Genomic DNA, 14,541 nt, shown 5'->3' with positions numbered 1-14,541 from the left:
ACTAGTCCCATGCGAATTGGACTTTAGGAGAAAAGGTGGGCTATGCCATAGACAGTGTGACTCCATAAGCTCATAAGTCAGTCGACTGTGAGGTCCTAATATCACCTGAGAGAGGCACACACACACACACACACACACACACACACACACACACACACACACACACACACACACACACACACACACACACACACACACAGTGATCTCACTCTTGACCCTAATTATAGTGCAGTGTGTGTCTCTGCAGGGAGTGGCAAGAACCAGGGCAGGAAAGAAAAAAGAGTTGTCCTTAAAACAAGTTGTCACTCTTTCTCTCTCTTTTCCTCTTTCACTATCTGTTTTTCTATCTGTCCTGTTTTTTCCCCAGAGAAACAAAGAGACTCATTTCATTTTATGGCTGAGCCAGGACTGTCTTTGTCCTGTCTCTCTCCCTCTCACAAATGTGCTCCGTTTTCACAGAGTGATTCTCAGCCCAATGTAGCCGAGGCACCCACCAGCTTAGCTCATTAAGAATCAAAGTGATATTCTGTACTTACTTCACACAGCCAGTTAACAGGTCACAAAGGATGAGGACAGATCTATTTGAATGGCTTCGGCTTTCTGCTAGACTGCTTAACCTGCAGTCCTAGCCAAACGTTAACGTGAAATGTTGTCTGGTAATACATGGGATTCATTCCGGAATTGCTAAGTAGAATGGCATTGTGTAATGGCAAAATAATTAGCCAGCAGAACTGTCCAGGGGTATGCTTTGGATTTGATTTGTTTTTCTACTGCTCAAATGATTTCCTTCTACTGTAAAGTGCTTAATTATGGGAGCACCCTGCCACTGTGCACCGTGTTATTCTTAGTCATTAACATTATTAAAGGAAGGAATTTCCTGGATGGGTTCTCTATCCTGGTTCTCACAGAGCTCTATTGTACTAACCCCCTGACTGTCAGTGCCACTCTCTTACCACAGACCAGCCAAGCGTTCATCACTCTGAGAGTGAGATAGAGGGAGAGAGAGAGGTAGAAGGGGGTGGGGGGTAGAGAGATATAGGCAGTATGTATAGTATAGGGATAGAAGGATAAAGACAGAGAGAGAGAATAATAAAGAAGATGAGCGAAATGAATAGGTAGAGACAGAGATAGAGGTGGGAGAGAGAAAGGAAGGGAAAGAGAGAGAGTAGGATAAAAACAGAGAGAGAGAGGGTCACCCGCCCTTGTGTGCTGTAGTAACCTGCCCTGAGTAGCGGAAGTGATGTGCATTTTCTCAGTCAGAGGAGAGGAGTGTTTAATGAATGGAGTATTGTAGGGTCAGGGGTCAGGTGTACAGTATCTTACAGTATCTTTCTCTCTCTCTCAAACACTCTCTTTCTCTCTCTCTCTTTTATCTCTTTCTGTTTATATCCTTCAATTCAAAATACTTTATTGACAAGGGAAACATGTTTAAATTGCCAAAGCAAGTAAAATAGATAAAACAAAAGTGAAATAATTCATCAAATGAACAGTGAACATTTCAAAGGAATAGAGACAATTCAAATGTCATATCATGGCTATGTACAATGTTGTAACGAAGTGCAAATAGTTCACGTACAAAAGGCAAGGCAGCTCTGGCCTGCTGAGGCGCACAGTAGGCCTAGTGCGTGGTGCCGGAACAGGGGGTACCGGGCAGGGAACACGCACCTCAGGGCGAGTGCGGGGAGCAGGAACAGGGCATACTGGACCCTGGAGACGCACAGTAGACTTAGTGCGTGGTGCCGGAACTGGTGGTACCGGACTGGGGACACGCACCACTGGGCGAGTGCGGGGAGCAGGAACAGGGCATACTGGACTCTGGAGACGCACAGGAAGCCTGGTGCGTGGTGTTGGCACTGGTGGTACCGGACTGGGAACACGCACCTCTGGGCGAGTGCGGGGAGCAGGAACAGAACATCCCGGGTTGTGAAGGTACTCTGGAGACCTGGTGTGTATAGCCGGCATCAATTGCTCCGGAACTTCAACACATGCCTCAGGATGAGCACTAGGAACTGACACATGTGGCATCACACAGCTAACACGCTCCTCAGGGCGAATGCCGTGCATACTACGCCAAACCAACAGCTCTCTCTCTTCACTCTCCTCCAATTTTATCAACAACTCCTCGAATGTCTCATAATCTCCCCTCCATTCACTCTCCTCCAATCTGTCCAATAACTCCTCATCATTCTCCGACTTATACCTCAATTTCGCCGACTGCTCTGATTCCATCCTCTGCTCCTTACGGTAAGCACGGGGAGCTGGCTCAAGTCTCCTACTTGACCCAGCTACTCTCCCCGTGTGCCCCCCCCAATAAATTTTTGGGGCTGCCTCTCGGGCTTCCAGCCGCTCTGCCGCGCTAGCTCCTCATAATGCCGCCTCTTTGCTTTTGCTGCCTCCAGCTCTGCTTTGGGGCGGCGATATTCCCCTGGCTCTGCCCAGGGTCCTTCTCGTCCTCCCATGTCCATTCCTTCTTCTTGCGCTGCTCCTGCTGCCGCTGCCTGTTACCACGCTGCTTGGTCCTTTTTTGGTGGGTGGTTCTGTAACGGTTTTCTTCTGTGGAAGAAGGAGAGGACCAAAGCGCAGCGTGATTAGTGTTCATCATGTTTAATAAAAGACAATAAACTGAACACTTCCAAAATACAAAACAACAACGTGAAAACCGAAACAGTTCTATCTGGTGCAGACACACAAAGACCGAAGACAACCACCCACAAAACCAACACAAAACAGGCTACCTAAATATGGTTCCCAATCAGAGACAACACAAAACACCTGCCTCTGATTGAGAACCATATCAGGCCAAACACAGAAATAGGAAAAACATAGAAATACAAAACTAGACTGCCCACCCCAACTCACGCCCTGACCATACTAAATAAAGACACAACAAAGGAAATAAAGGTCAGAACGTGACAGTCAGGTTAATGTCCAGTTCTGGCATTTAGGTCGTCACAGACTAGTACATGTCCCTGGGACTGGAAATGGTTCATCTCTCCATCTAGGATGGAGAAGCTGTCATCGTTAAAGTATGGGGATTCTATTGGAGGAATATAGGTAGCACAAATTAGTATTTTTCTCTCTAATTTCCTCATTAATTTCTAGCCAGATGTAAAATGTTCCTGTTTTGACTAATTTAATAGAGTGGGTTAGATCTGCTCTATACCAAATTAGCATACCCCCTGAGTCTCTTCCCTGTTTCACACCTGGTAGTTTGGTGGATGGGACTACCACCTCTCTGTACCTAGAGGGCAATCAGTGGGTCCGTCTCCTCTATACCATGTTTCTTGTAGGATGACAATGTCTGTATTTCCAATGTCTTTTAGGCCACAGGAAGATAACCTCAGACCTTGTATATTCCAGGATGTTTTCCTGTGGTTTTGGCTCAGACCATTACAGTAAGTGTGAGCAGAGCATGTTGAGCATCTGATACATACCTCTTAGGTCGCAGGATGGGGCTTGGGGGGGTGTATTAGTGGGGGTTGGGCCTGTTGCTCTGCTCACGGCCTGGGCATATGTGCGGCTGTCATGTTGAGGTCCTTGCTGAGGGGGCGGAGGCATGGGGGGAGGGCAGAAGAGGCATAGGTCTGATCTGGAAGGGCCTATATAGGGTTTGGCCAGGGTTTGCTTGGTGGGGGGGGTCTCGGCTGGTTGGGATGGGGGTGGGGATGTGGTAGGTGATGATGTGGTCTGGGTGTAGGTCTTCTTGTCGCTGGTTCTCTCGGTGCAGGTCCTTCGGGAGGGGGTATCGCAGGTCTGGGAGGGTGTCTCGCTGGTCTGGGCGGGGTGTCCGTTGCTCTGTTGCTCCTATGTGAGGTGCTGGGGCTGCAGTTGAGGGTGACATCTCCCTTTCTCTCTCTCTCCTCCACATTGCCACACATCAAAGCCTCCCTCTGTCTGCCCACCGCTACCTATATTCCTCCCTCTAAACCCGCTCTGTACTCCAAAGTGTGTGTGTGTGTGTGTGTTTGTGTGTGTGTGTGTGTGTGTGTGTGTGTGTGTGTGTGTGTGTGTGTGTGTGTGTGTGTGTGTGTGTGTGTGTGTGTGTGTGTGTTGAGTGTATGCAATAGGGCTGCAATACCAGAGGGTCTGCCTCCCCCCTGGTCTCTGACAACCCCCCCATTTCTGACCCCCCTTTGGTCTCTGACCCCCATGGTCTCTGACACCCCCGGTCTTTGGAAGCGCCAGGCTCTGTGAAGCCCTTTGTTCCAGGCCAGAGCAGCAGGGCTGTGTGTGTCTGGGTTAATGAGGCAGAACTCCGGTTAGCAGGCAGGGCCAGGCTGGGCTACAGGGCCACTGGGTACATAACCCTGTATGTCACTGGGGCGGGGCACAGCCAAACAGGGATACAGACAGAATAGAGAGAACAGAGACGACTGGTTAACAAACATGTTTCAATTCCGGTTCAACATCAAACACTCACATACAGGCTTAAAGTTTAGTCACACACACACACACACACACACACACACACACACACACACACACACACACACACACACACACACACACACACACACACACACACACACACACACACACACACACACACACACCCCCCCCCCCCCCCCCAATGATAGGTGGACTATTCAGTGTATTATATTTATTGAGGAGAAGAAAGCACCTCTTATATATTTTCCCTCCTAGCATTAATAGCTGAAGGGTACAGGCTTTGGAAACTCCCAGATTGACCTAGAGGGACACTGGCTAATCACAGAGAACAGGAATAGACGGATGAATCAGACACAAAGTTCAAGTATGTATACTTATCTGTAAATGCAGACAGACTTATAGGCAAATAGAGACACTGACAGAAAGAGGAGCCGACACACACGAGAAAGAGGAGATACATTGATATCTCCACAGTGTGGTGTCAGCTCTCTTTGTAAACCTCTTCTCCGGGGTTCCCCTGGGGTCCAGATGGATGAGGGGTGAAACCTGACCCTGGATAGACAGATGTGATGTGTGTGTGTTCGTGCATGCATACGTACGTGCGTGTGTGTGTCTTTGTGTGTGTTGTTCAAAAGCTGGTGTCTGGGGGGTTACTCCACACGCTGGAACTAGTGACCTGCTCAGATGAGCAGATAGAGAAGTGGGGCGATGGCCCCATAGATAATTACAGTATGGGAGTGGAGAACAGAACAGCTGGTGCCGCACTAAGGGACTGAATGAAGGGGCAAGGGTAGAAGGAGGGAGTGGTTGTTAACCTCTCTGGCTGTCTCTATCAGAGGTAAAGGCCTTGGTCCGTCTGGTAGGGGTAAACATGGTTGTATGGAGTAAGATGGGTTCCTTTTAAACCTCTCCTCTCCTTTAACCTCCCTGTGTGTGGCTCAGTCACGGCCTGTAGAGTTTACTCATTAACTCAGGGCCCATTGTGCAAGGTGTCCCACCCTGCCTGCCCTCCCTGCCCTGGGCCTGTGGAGCTTGTGTTTCAGCTGCACACTGTTATTCCTGGGGGTCAAAGGGCACCTGGTGCAGGATGTTACGTCAGGGCTTTGTTTTGTCAGTGACCACCGACTTTCTAGGAACGCTTGTATGCTATAGCAAGTGGCCATTATGGGGGCAATGGGCCGTTGAGGGGTAGGGTTAGGGCGAACCCTAACCCTAACCCTCTACTACCCTCTATTCCATTCTACTCCCATCTACTCCCCTCTACTCCTCTCGACTCCCCTCTGCTCCCCTCTGCTCCCTTCCGCTCCCCTCTACTCCTTTCTATTCCCCTCTACTCCCATCTACTCCCATCTACTCCCCTCTTTTCCCCTCCCCTCCACTCCCTTTCCCTCCACTCCACTCTACTCCCCTCTGCTCCCCTCTGCTCCCTTCATCTCCCCTCCACTCCACTCCCTCTCTCTACTCCTCTCTACTCCCCTCTACTCCTCTCCACTCCCCTCTACTCCTCTCCACTCCCCTCTAATCCCCACGACTCCGCTGGACTCCCCTCTACTCCTCTCTATTCCCTTATACCCACTCTACTCCTCTCTGCTCCCTTCCGCTCCCCTCCACTCTCTTCTTCTCCACTCCACTTCCCTCTACTCTGCTCTACCCCTCTGCTCCCTTCCGCTCCGCTTCCCTCCGCTACCCTCCACTTCACTCCACTCCCATCTACTCCTCTCTACTCCCCTCTACTCCACTCTACTCCCCTATGCTCCTCTCTGCTTCCCTATGCTCCTCTCTGCTCCACTCCTCTCCACTCCCCTCTACTCCCCTCTACTCCCCTCTACTCCTCTCCACTCCCATCTACTCCCATCTACTCCCATCTACTCCCCTCTACTCCCCTCTACTCCTCTCCACTCCCCTCTACTCCCATCTACTCCCCTCTACTCCCCTCTGCTCCCTTTTCTCCGCTCCCCTCCGCTCCCCACCACTACGCTCTACTCCGCTCTATTTCCATCTACTCTTCTCTATTCCTCTCTACTCCTCTCTGTTCCCTTCCGCTCCCCTCCACTCTACTCCACTCTACTCCTATCTGCTCCCCTCTGCTCCCTTCCGCTCAACTCCCCTCCGCTCTGCTCTACTCCACTCTAATCCTCTCTACTCCTCTCTGCTCCTCTCTGCTCCCTTCCGCTCCCCTCCACTCCCCTCTATTCCCCTCTACCCCCCCTTTGCTCCTCTCTGCTCCCTTCCACTCCCCTCTACTCCCCTCTGCTCCCCTCTGCTCCCCTCTGATCCCTTCTGCTCCCCTCCACTCCGCTCTACTCCTCTCTACTCCCATATTCTCCTCTCTACTCCAATCTGCTCTTCTCTTCTCTACTCCCCTCCTCTCTGTTTCCTTCTGCTCCCCTGCACTGCCCTCCACTCCGCTCCACTCCCATCTACTCCGCTCTACTCTCATCTACTCCCCTCTACGCCCATCTGCTCCCCTCTACGCCCATCTGCTCCCCTCTACTCCCATCTGCTCCCCTCTACTCCCATCTGCTCCCCTCTACTCCCATCTGCTCCCCTCTGCTCTACTCTACTCTACTCTACTCTACTCTACTCTACTCTACTTTGCTCCGCTCCGCTCCCCTATACTCTGCTCCTTTTTAGGTCTGCTCTTCTTTCCTCTGCCTTGCTCCTCTCTGCTCTCCTCTACTGCTCCCTGCTCTGCTCTGTTCTGCTCCACTCCACTCTACTCTGCCTTGCTCCTCTCTGCTCTCCTCTACTGCTCTCTGCTCTGCTCTGTTCTGCTCCACTCCACTCTGCTCTGCCTTGCTCCTCTCTGCTCCTCTCTGCTCTTCTCTGCTCTCCTCTCCTCTCTTCTCTGGCGTCACTGAGGCTGATATATCTGCCAGGAGGCCACTTAGTCATAACTGATGACCAGGATCACTGTGTAATACAACAAGATACCGAAGGGGACAGTTTATGTCAGACAGAACGGCAGCAGTGGATATGAGGAGGGGAAGGAGGGAGGAGGGAGATGTGGTGCAGACAGGAGAAGAGAAGTCAATAATGTTTTACAAGCAGGCAGTGTAAGATATGTGAACAATGCACATCATTAAATGCATTGTGAAGGTAGAAAGTTAAAGTAAAATGAGGGGATGCTCTGTTGATGGAGCTTGTACCTGAGGGGAGAAGGGACGTTGTTAAACTGGTGAGTGTGTGTTTGTATTGCAGACAGACTGTGTGAACTATGTGAAGATAGTGCACCACTACAACCGCACCCACCTATATGCCTGTGGAACCGGGGCCTTCCACCCCACCTGCGCCTTCGTAGAGGTGGGACAGAAGATGGAGGTAAGAGACACACATGCAAGAAAACACACACACACACACCTCCAGCTCATCTGTCATCTTCCTATTTCCCAGCTCTCTCTCTTTCATCCACACACAAGTAGAGACCATGGATGAGATCCTATCTGATCACCTGTTATATATCTATGATGGTTCTACTCTGCACTGTAATCCACCTCTCTCCCCCTCTCCCCCCCCTCTCCCTATTTCCCCCCCCCCCCCTCTCCCTCTCTCCCTCTCTCCCCCCCTCTCCCTCTCTCCCTCCCTCTCCCTCTCTCCCTCCCTCTCCCTCTCTCCCCCCTCCAGGACTATGTGTTCAGGATTGACCCGTCCAAGGTGGAGGATGGGAAAGGGAAGAGTCCATATGACCCCCGTCACCCTGTAGCCTCAGTACTGATAGGTGAGTCTTGCACTTCTGTCAGCCTCTCAGATGGAGTAGGTGGAAGTTTCTCCTTATCTGATACAGCGTCAAATGCTTGTCATCCTCTTAACGGTTTAGAATGGTAAATAGCTTAGGTAATCTGATCCTAGATCTGTGGTTAAGGATACATTCAACCTTTAGTCTATCAGCCTACTCTACTAAATGTACTTCCTATGACTGTGATGTGTGCTTGTCCCACCTAGCTACCTAAGATGAATGCACTAACTGAAAGTCGCTCTCGATAAGAGTGTCTGCTAGATGACTAAAATGTACACAAGTACACAAGAGCCTTCAAGGCGTCTTTTGGTGGTACAGGATGGCACTGCAGCTACTTACACAGGTACTATAAATTCGTAGCGTAGCAACTTCGTGTTGTCACCCTCTCTTTCTGTCTCTAAGGTGATGAGCTGTATGCGGGTGTGGCCACAGACCTCATGGGAAGAGACTTCACCATCTTCCGCAGTCTGGGGGGACGACCGTCCATCCGCACTGAACAACACGACTCACGCTGGCTCAACGGTGAGTGTGTGTGTGTTGAGTGTGTGTGTGTTGAGTGTGTATATGTGTTGAGTGTGTGCACTGTTTGGCAGTATGGGTGTGTAGATGCCTATATAAGTATGTGTTGTTGATACTATTAGCACGATTCCTACGAGACCAAGTTTTTCAGCATATCTCTAATTGTGTCTGATTGTGTATGTATCTTGTGGTAACATTTTCTATGAGACACACACACATATAATGGCTCATATAAGTGAATGTATAATGCCTATTGTGCCTTATAGTGCGTTATAACCCATGCAGTGTTTTCTCCTCCAGAGCCTAAGTTTGTGGGTTCGTTCTGGGTGCCAGAGAGTGAGAACCCAGACGATGATAAGATCTTCTTCTTCTTCCGGGAGACGGCGGTGGAGGCTCAGGGTCTGGGGAAGTCCACCTACTCCCGTATTGGACAGCTCTGCAGGGTGAGAACACCACTCAGATTATACTGTACCTGTACTGTATTACAGTTTATACTGTACCTGTACTGTATTACAGATTATACTGTACCATACTGTATTACAGATTATACTGTACCTGTACTGTATTACAGTTTATACTGTACCTGTACTGTATTACAGTTTATACTGTATCTGTACTGTATTACAGATTATACTGTACCTGTACTGTATTACAGTTTATACTGTACCTGTACTGTATTACAGATTATACTGTACCTGTACTGTATTACAGTTTATACTGTACCTGTACTGTATTACAGTTTATACTGTACCTGTACTGTATTACAGTTTATACTGTACCTGTACTGTATTACAGTTTATACTGTACCTGTACTGTATTACAGTTTATACTGTACCTGTACTGTATTACAGTTTATACTGTACCTGTACTGTATTACAGATTATACTGTACCTGTACTGTATTACAGTTTATACTGTACCATACTGTACCATACTGTATCATACTGTACCATACTGTATCAGACTGTACCATAATGTACCATACTTAATCATACTGTATCATACTTAATCATACTGTATCATACTGCACCATACTTAATCAGACTCTACCATACTTAATCGTACTGTACCATACTTAATCATACTGTATCAGACTGTACCATACTGTATCATACTGTATCAGACTGTACCATACTTAATCATACTGTATCATACTGTATCATACTTAATCATACTGTATCATACTGTATCAGACTGTACCATACTGTACCATACTGTATCATACTGTACCATACTGTATCAGACTGTACCATACTTAATCATACTGTATCATACTTAATCGTACTGTACCATACTGTATCATACTGTATCAGACTGAACCATACTTAATCATACTGTACCATACTGAATCATACTGTATCAGACTGTACCATACTTAATCATACTGCATCAGACTGTACCATACTGTATCATACTTAATCATACTATATCAGACTGTACCATACTTAATCATACTGTATCAGACTGTACCATACTTAATCATACTGTATCAGATTGTACCATACTAAATCATACTTAATCATACTGTATCAGACTGTACCATACTGTAACATACTGTATCATACTGTATCATACTGTACCATACTGTATCATACTTAATCATACTGTACCATACTTAATCATACTGTATCAGACTGTACCATACTTAATCATACTGTATCAGATTGTACCATACTTAATCATACTGTATCATACTGTATCATACTGTACCATACTGTACCATACTTAATCATACTGTATCAGACTGTACCCTACTGTATCAGACTGTACCATACTGTATCATACGTAATCATACTGTACCATACTGTACCATACGTAATCATACTGTATCAGACTGTATCATGCTGTACCATACTGTATCATACTTAATCATGCTGTATCATACTCTACCATACTTTACCATACTTAATCATACTGTATCACACTGTACCATACCGTATCATGCTTAAAAATACTGTACCATACCGTACCTTAGTTAATACTATTCCATACATTCATAACTTTTCCTTAGCCTCTGGTGGACACATCCAGTATACTGTGTCATTGACACTGTTTTGTATACAACATTGTTCGATGTTTATTGTTCATACAACAGTTACATATTATTACGGGTATCTTGACTTTATAACATTGGTCTATAATGTCTATTTGGTTTGTTGTTGCAGAATGATATGGGTGGCCAGCGTAGTCTGGTCAATAAGTGGACCACCTTCCTGAAGACTCGTCTCATCTGTTCTGTGCCAGGCAGTGACGGCAGTGACACCTACTTTGATGAGCTCCGTAAGTAACCGTTATTAAAGTCTGAGTTTGTTATCTGATCCTAGCTCTCACTCCAGGCTATATCTGGGCTGGGGATATTTACACACGACCAATGAAGATTCATCTGAGCTAAATGGACAGAGCGGGAGGTTATGTTTGTGTTTCTCTGACCTTTGACCTGTGTACCTGCCACAGGGGACGTATTCCTGCTGCAGACCAGGGACAGGAAGAACCCTCTGGTCTACACCGTCTTCTCTACCTCTAGGTCAGAGTTTAAACAAGGCGATGTATTGAGTTATTCTCTGTGTGTGTGTGTGTGTGTGTGTGTGTGTGTGTGTGTGTGTGTGTGTGTGTGTGTGTGTGTGTGTGTGTGTGTGTGTGTGTGTGTGTGTGTGTGTGTGTGTGTGTGTGTGTTTTACTGTAGTTCCTGACTGTGATAGTGTGTTTAATAGTAGGCCTTGTCTCTAACTGTGCGTCCCCTGCCTCCCAGCAGCAGTGTATTCAAGGGATCAGCCGTGTGTATCTACACCATGAATGACATCCGCAGGGCCTTCCTGGGGCCCTTCGCCCACAAAGAGGGGCCAAACTATCAGTGGGTCCCCTTCCAGGGCAAAGTCCCCTACCCACGCCCTGGCATGGTACGTAGCTCTGTGGAAATTTACTGAACGCAGATGGCTACCCATTGTTTCCACAATTCACTGAACAGAAAATACACCCATCCCAGCTCTGCAGGTTTTGCTGCGAAGACACAAAATCATTAGATCATTTGTTTTGGTATTGTCCGCATGCAGCTTGTTTTTTGTCGCAGGTTCAGGAATGACTGAAGAATTGCAACCTTTACCTGGAGTTAACTCTGCCAATAGCCCTGCTGGGTGATCTGAAAAGTCATAGTCATTCGATCAATAAAATAATAATACTCTTATCAAAAAATGTAATCTTTAATTTACAATCTGAATAAACTATGAGAATAGAAAGGTTTAGAACTTTTGTAAAATAAATATTTATGGCAGCTAGAAATCAAAACTGGATGGTCTTGTCACGCTCTGACCTTAGTTATCTATGTTTTCTTTATATTTTGGTTAGGTCAGGGTGTGACGAGGGTGGGTACGCTAGTTTTTGTATTGTCTAGGGGTTTTGTATTGTTTAGGGTTTTGTAAGTCTAGGGTTTTGTAGGTCTAGGTGATCTGTATGTCTATGGTGGCCTGATATGGTTCCCAATCAGAGGCAGCTGTTTATCGTTGTCTCTGATTGGGGATTATTTAGGTAGCCATTTTCCCTTTTGTGTTCGTGGGTTCTAGTCTATGTGTAGTTGCCTGTCAGCACTCGTTTTGTATAGCTTCACGTGTCGTTTTGTTATTTTGGTTAGTTTGTTCAGTGTTCATTCTTATTATAATAAAGAATGTACGCATACCACGCTGCGCCTTGGTCCGATTCATACGACGAACGTGACAGGTCTTCAGAGATAGATGGGAGAGGTTGAGTGTAGCTGAAGATTTGGACTAAAAACAAACTAAATTTAACTAATGTAAAATATACTGTCCGTAAAATGTATATAGTATGTATAGGATGGAAGTAGAAGCCTAAGTGTTGTTGTCCATTAGTTTACTCCAATTAGGGGAGGGGTTGTAGGATTAGGGGACAATAATAAATATGGAAAATATATTTATTTACTTTACTGCAATTAGGGGAGGGGTGGTAGGGTTAGGGAAAAATAATAAATATGGAAAATATATTTAGTTTACTGCAATTAGGGGAGGGGTGGTAGGGTTAGAGGACAATGATAAAGAAGGAAAATATATTTAAAAAATATATAATTAAAATAATATATTTATTTACAAAATGATATATATATGGGGGATTGGAAATGATGAAGACAATTACATTGATAGAAGCCACAATATATCTGCAATATTAAAGCTGATCTACCGACAAAAAATATATATATAAAAAATATACGTGGATATCAAAATAAACAATGACTCAAGTAAAAGTGAAAGTCACCCAGTAAAATACTACTTGAGTAAAAGTCTAAAAGTATTTGGTTATAATTATACTTCAGTATCAAAAGTAAAAGTATAAATCATTTCACATTTCTTATATTAAGCAATCCAGATGGCACAATTTTCTTGTTTTTTTATTTATGGACAGCCAGGGGCAAACTCCAACACTCAGGACATAACTTATAACCGAAGCATTTGTGTTTTGTGAGTCTGCCAGATAAGAGGCAGTAGGAATGACCAGGGAAGTTCTCTCTGTGTGTGTGTGAATTGGACCACTTTCCTGTCCTGTTAAGCATTCGAAGTGTAACGAGTACTTTTGGGTGTCAGGGAAAATGGATGGCGTATAAAGTACATTGTTTTCTTTCGGAATATAGTAGAGTAAAAGTAAAAGTTGTCGAAAATTCAAAAAGTAAAGTACAGATACCCCAAAAAAACAACTTACATAGTACCCTAAAGTATTTTTACCTAAGTACTTTACACCACTGCAAACAGACTCCCCAGGAGCAGCATAACTCTACCCCTGGTATAAACAGACAGGCCTTTTTTCACACTCCTTTTCTCCCATTAGCCCCCATTACTTAAAGATACAGCATTTGACAGCGCATTCAATGAAAATAATAAACATTAAGTTCATAGATCATAGAAACGCATATTCTTTACGTACAATGTTTGGTCTAGGAATGACCTTTTACCCTTTTAACCTTTAGTTAGAGGACCATGTCTGTTTTTCACTTTAGACTCATTTAGATAGGCCTATATGTGTAACATTTGTTACAACCTGTTTTAACTCATTTTAACCTCCCGAAAACCTCATAATAACCTTATAATAACCTTAATAACCTGATAATAATCTTATAATAACCACAATAACCTCATAATAACCTTACAATAACCGCTGTACTGTTACTCTGTTTGACCCCTTAGTGCCCCAGCAAGACATTCGGCAGTTTCGAGTCCACCAAGGGTTTCCCTGACGACGTGATCCAGTTTGCGCGTCACCACCCTCTGATGTTTAACCCTGTATACCCCCTGAACCGCCGGCCAGTCTTCCTGAGGACCAACGTAGACTACAGCTTCACCCAGATCGCTGTGGACCGGGTGGGCGCCGCCGACGGGCAGTATGACGTCATGTTCATTGGCACAGGTAACTACTTATATGTAGACCTTACTCGTTATGCTTTGCCTGGTCCCAGATCTGTTTGTGCTCTTGCCAACTTCATTGCTGTCATTTTCAATCCAAACATTTCGCATGACAATTCCATTAGGAGTTGTCAAGAGAGCAGAAACAGACTGGCATCCACACTTATACACACTTATACTGATAACAGTGTAAGTGTGCTTTGTTTTCCCCCACATTGGCACTTCTGTGTGTTATACTAACTAGAATGTATGAAATGAGCAGTGTGTATATGGAATAGTAAGCAGGGATAGAGTGTGTGATCCAGTCTGAAACTTTTCTGTGTTGTAGACAAAGGGACAGTGCTGAAGGTGATCTCTGTACCTAAAGAGAGCTGGAAGAACATGGAGGACCTGCTACTGGAAGAGCTAGAGGTGTTCAAGGTGAGAGGACCCATCCATCATGCTGCTTCCGTATGTATAAATTATTGAGTATATTATGGAAGTATATAGTTATGTTTAT

At 45.7% G+C, this 14,541-nt stretch overlaps 1 protein-coding gene across 3 annotated transcripts in view; it reads left to right on the top strand.

Moving 5' to 3' along the window:
* Positions 1-14,541, top strand: part of sema3b (sema domain, immunoglobulin domain (Ig), short basic domain, secreted, (semaphorin) 3B) — a 124,209-nt gene that overhangs the window by 104,051 nt on the left and 5,617 nt on the right. For all 3 annotated transcript variants that reach the window (XM_071348497.1, XM_071348499.1, XM_071348498.1), the window contains 9 exons: positions 7,591-7,710; positions 8,014-8,107; positions 8,528-8,647; positions 8,945-9,087; positions 10,809-10,923; positions 11,098-11,167; positions 11,396-11,540; positions 13,827-14,046; positions 14,371-14,462. In XM_071348497.1, the coding sequence (XP_071204598.1) occupies positions 7,591-7,710; positions 8,014-8,107; positions 8,528-8,647; positions 8,945-9,087; positions 10,809-10,923; positions 11,098-11,167; positions 11,396-11,540; positions 13,827-14,046; positions 14,371-14,462 (1,119 nt within the window). The remainder of the gene's footprint in view (positions 1-7,590; positions 7,711-8,013; positions 8,108-8,527; positions 8,648-8,944; positions 9,088-10,808; positions 10,924-11,097; positions 11,168-11,395; positions 11,541-13,826; positions 14,047-14,370; positions 14,463-14,541) is intronic.

The sequence above is a fragment of the Salvelinus alpinus genome, chromosome 17 (assembly GCF_045679555.1).
Source record: "Salvelinus alpinus chromosome 17, SLU_Salpinus.1, whole genome shotgun sequence".
In the NCBI taxonomy this organism is placed as follows: Eukaryota; Metazoa; Chordata; class Actinopteri; order Salmoniformes; family Salmonidae; genus Salvelinus; species Salvelinus alpinus.
This window is presented reverse-complemented; position numbering and strand designations above follow the sequence as displayed.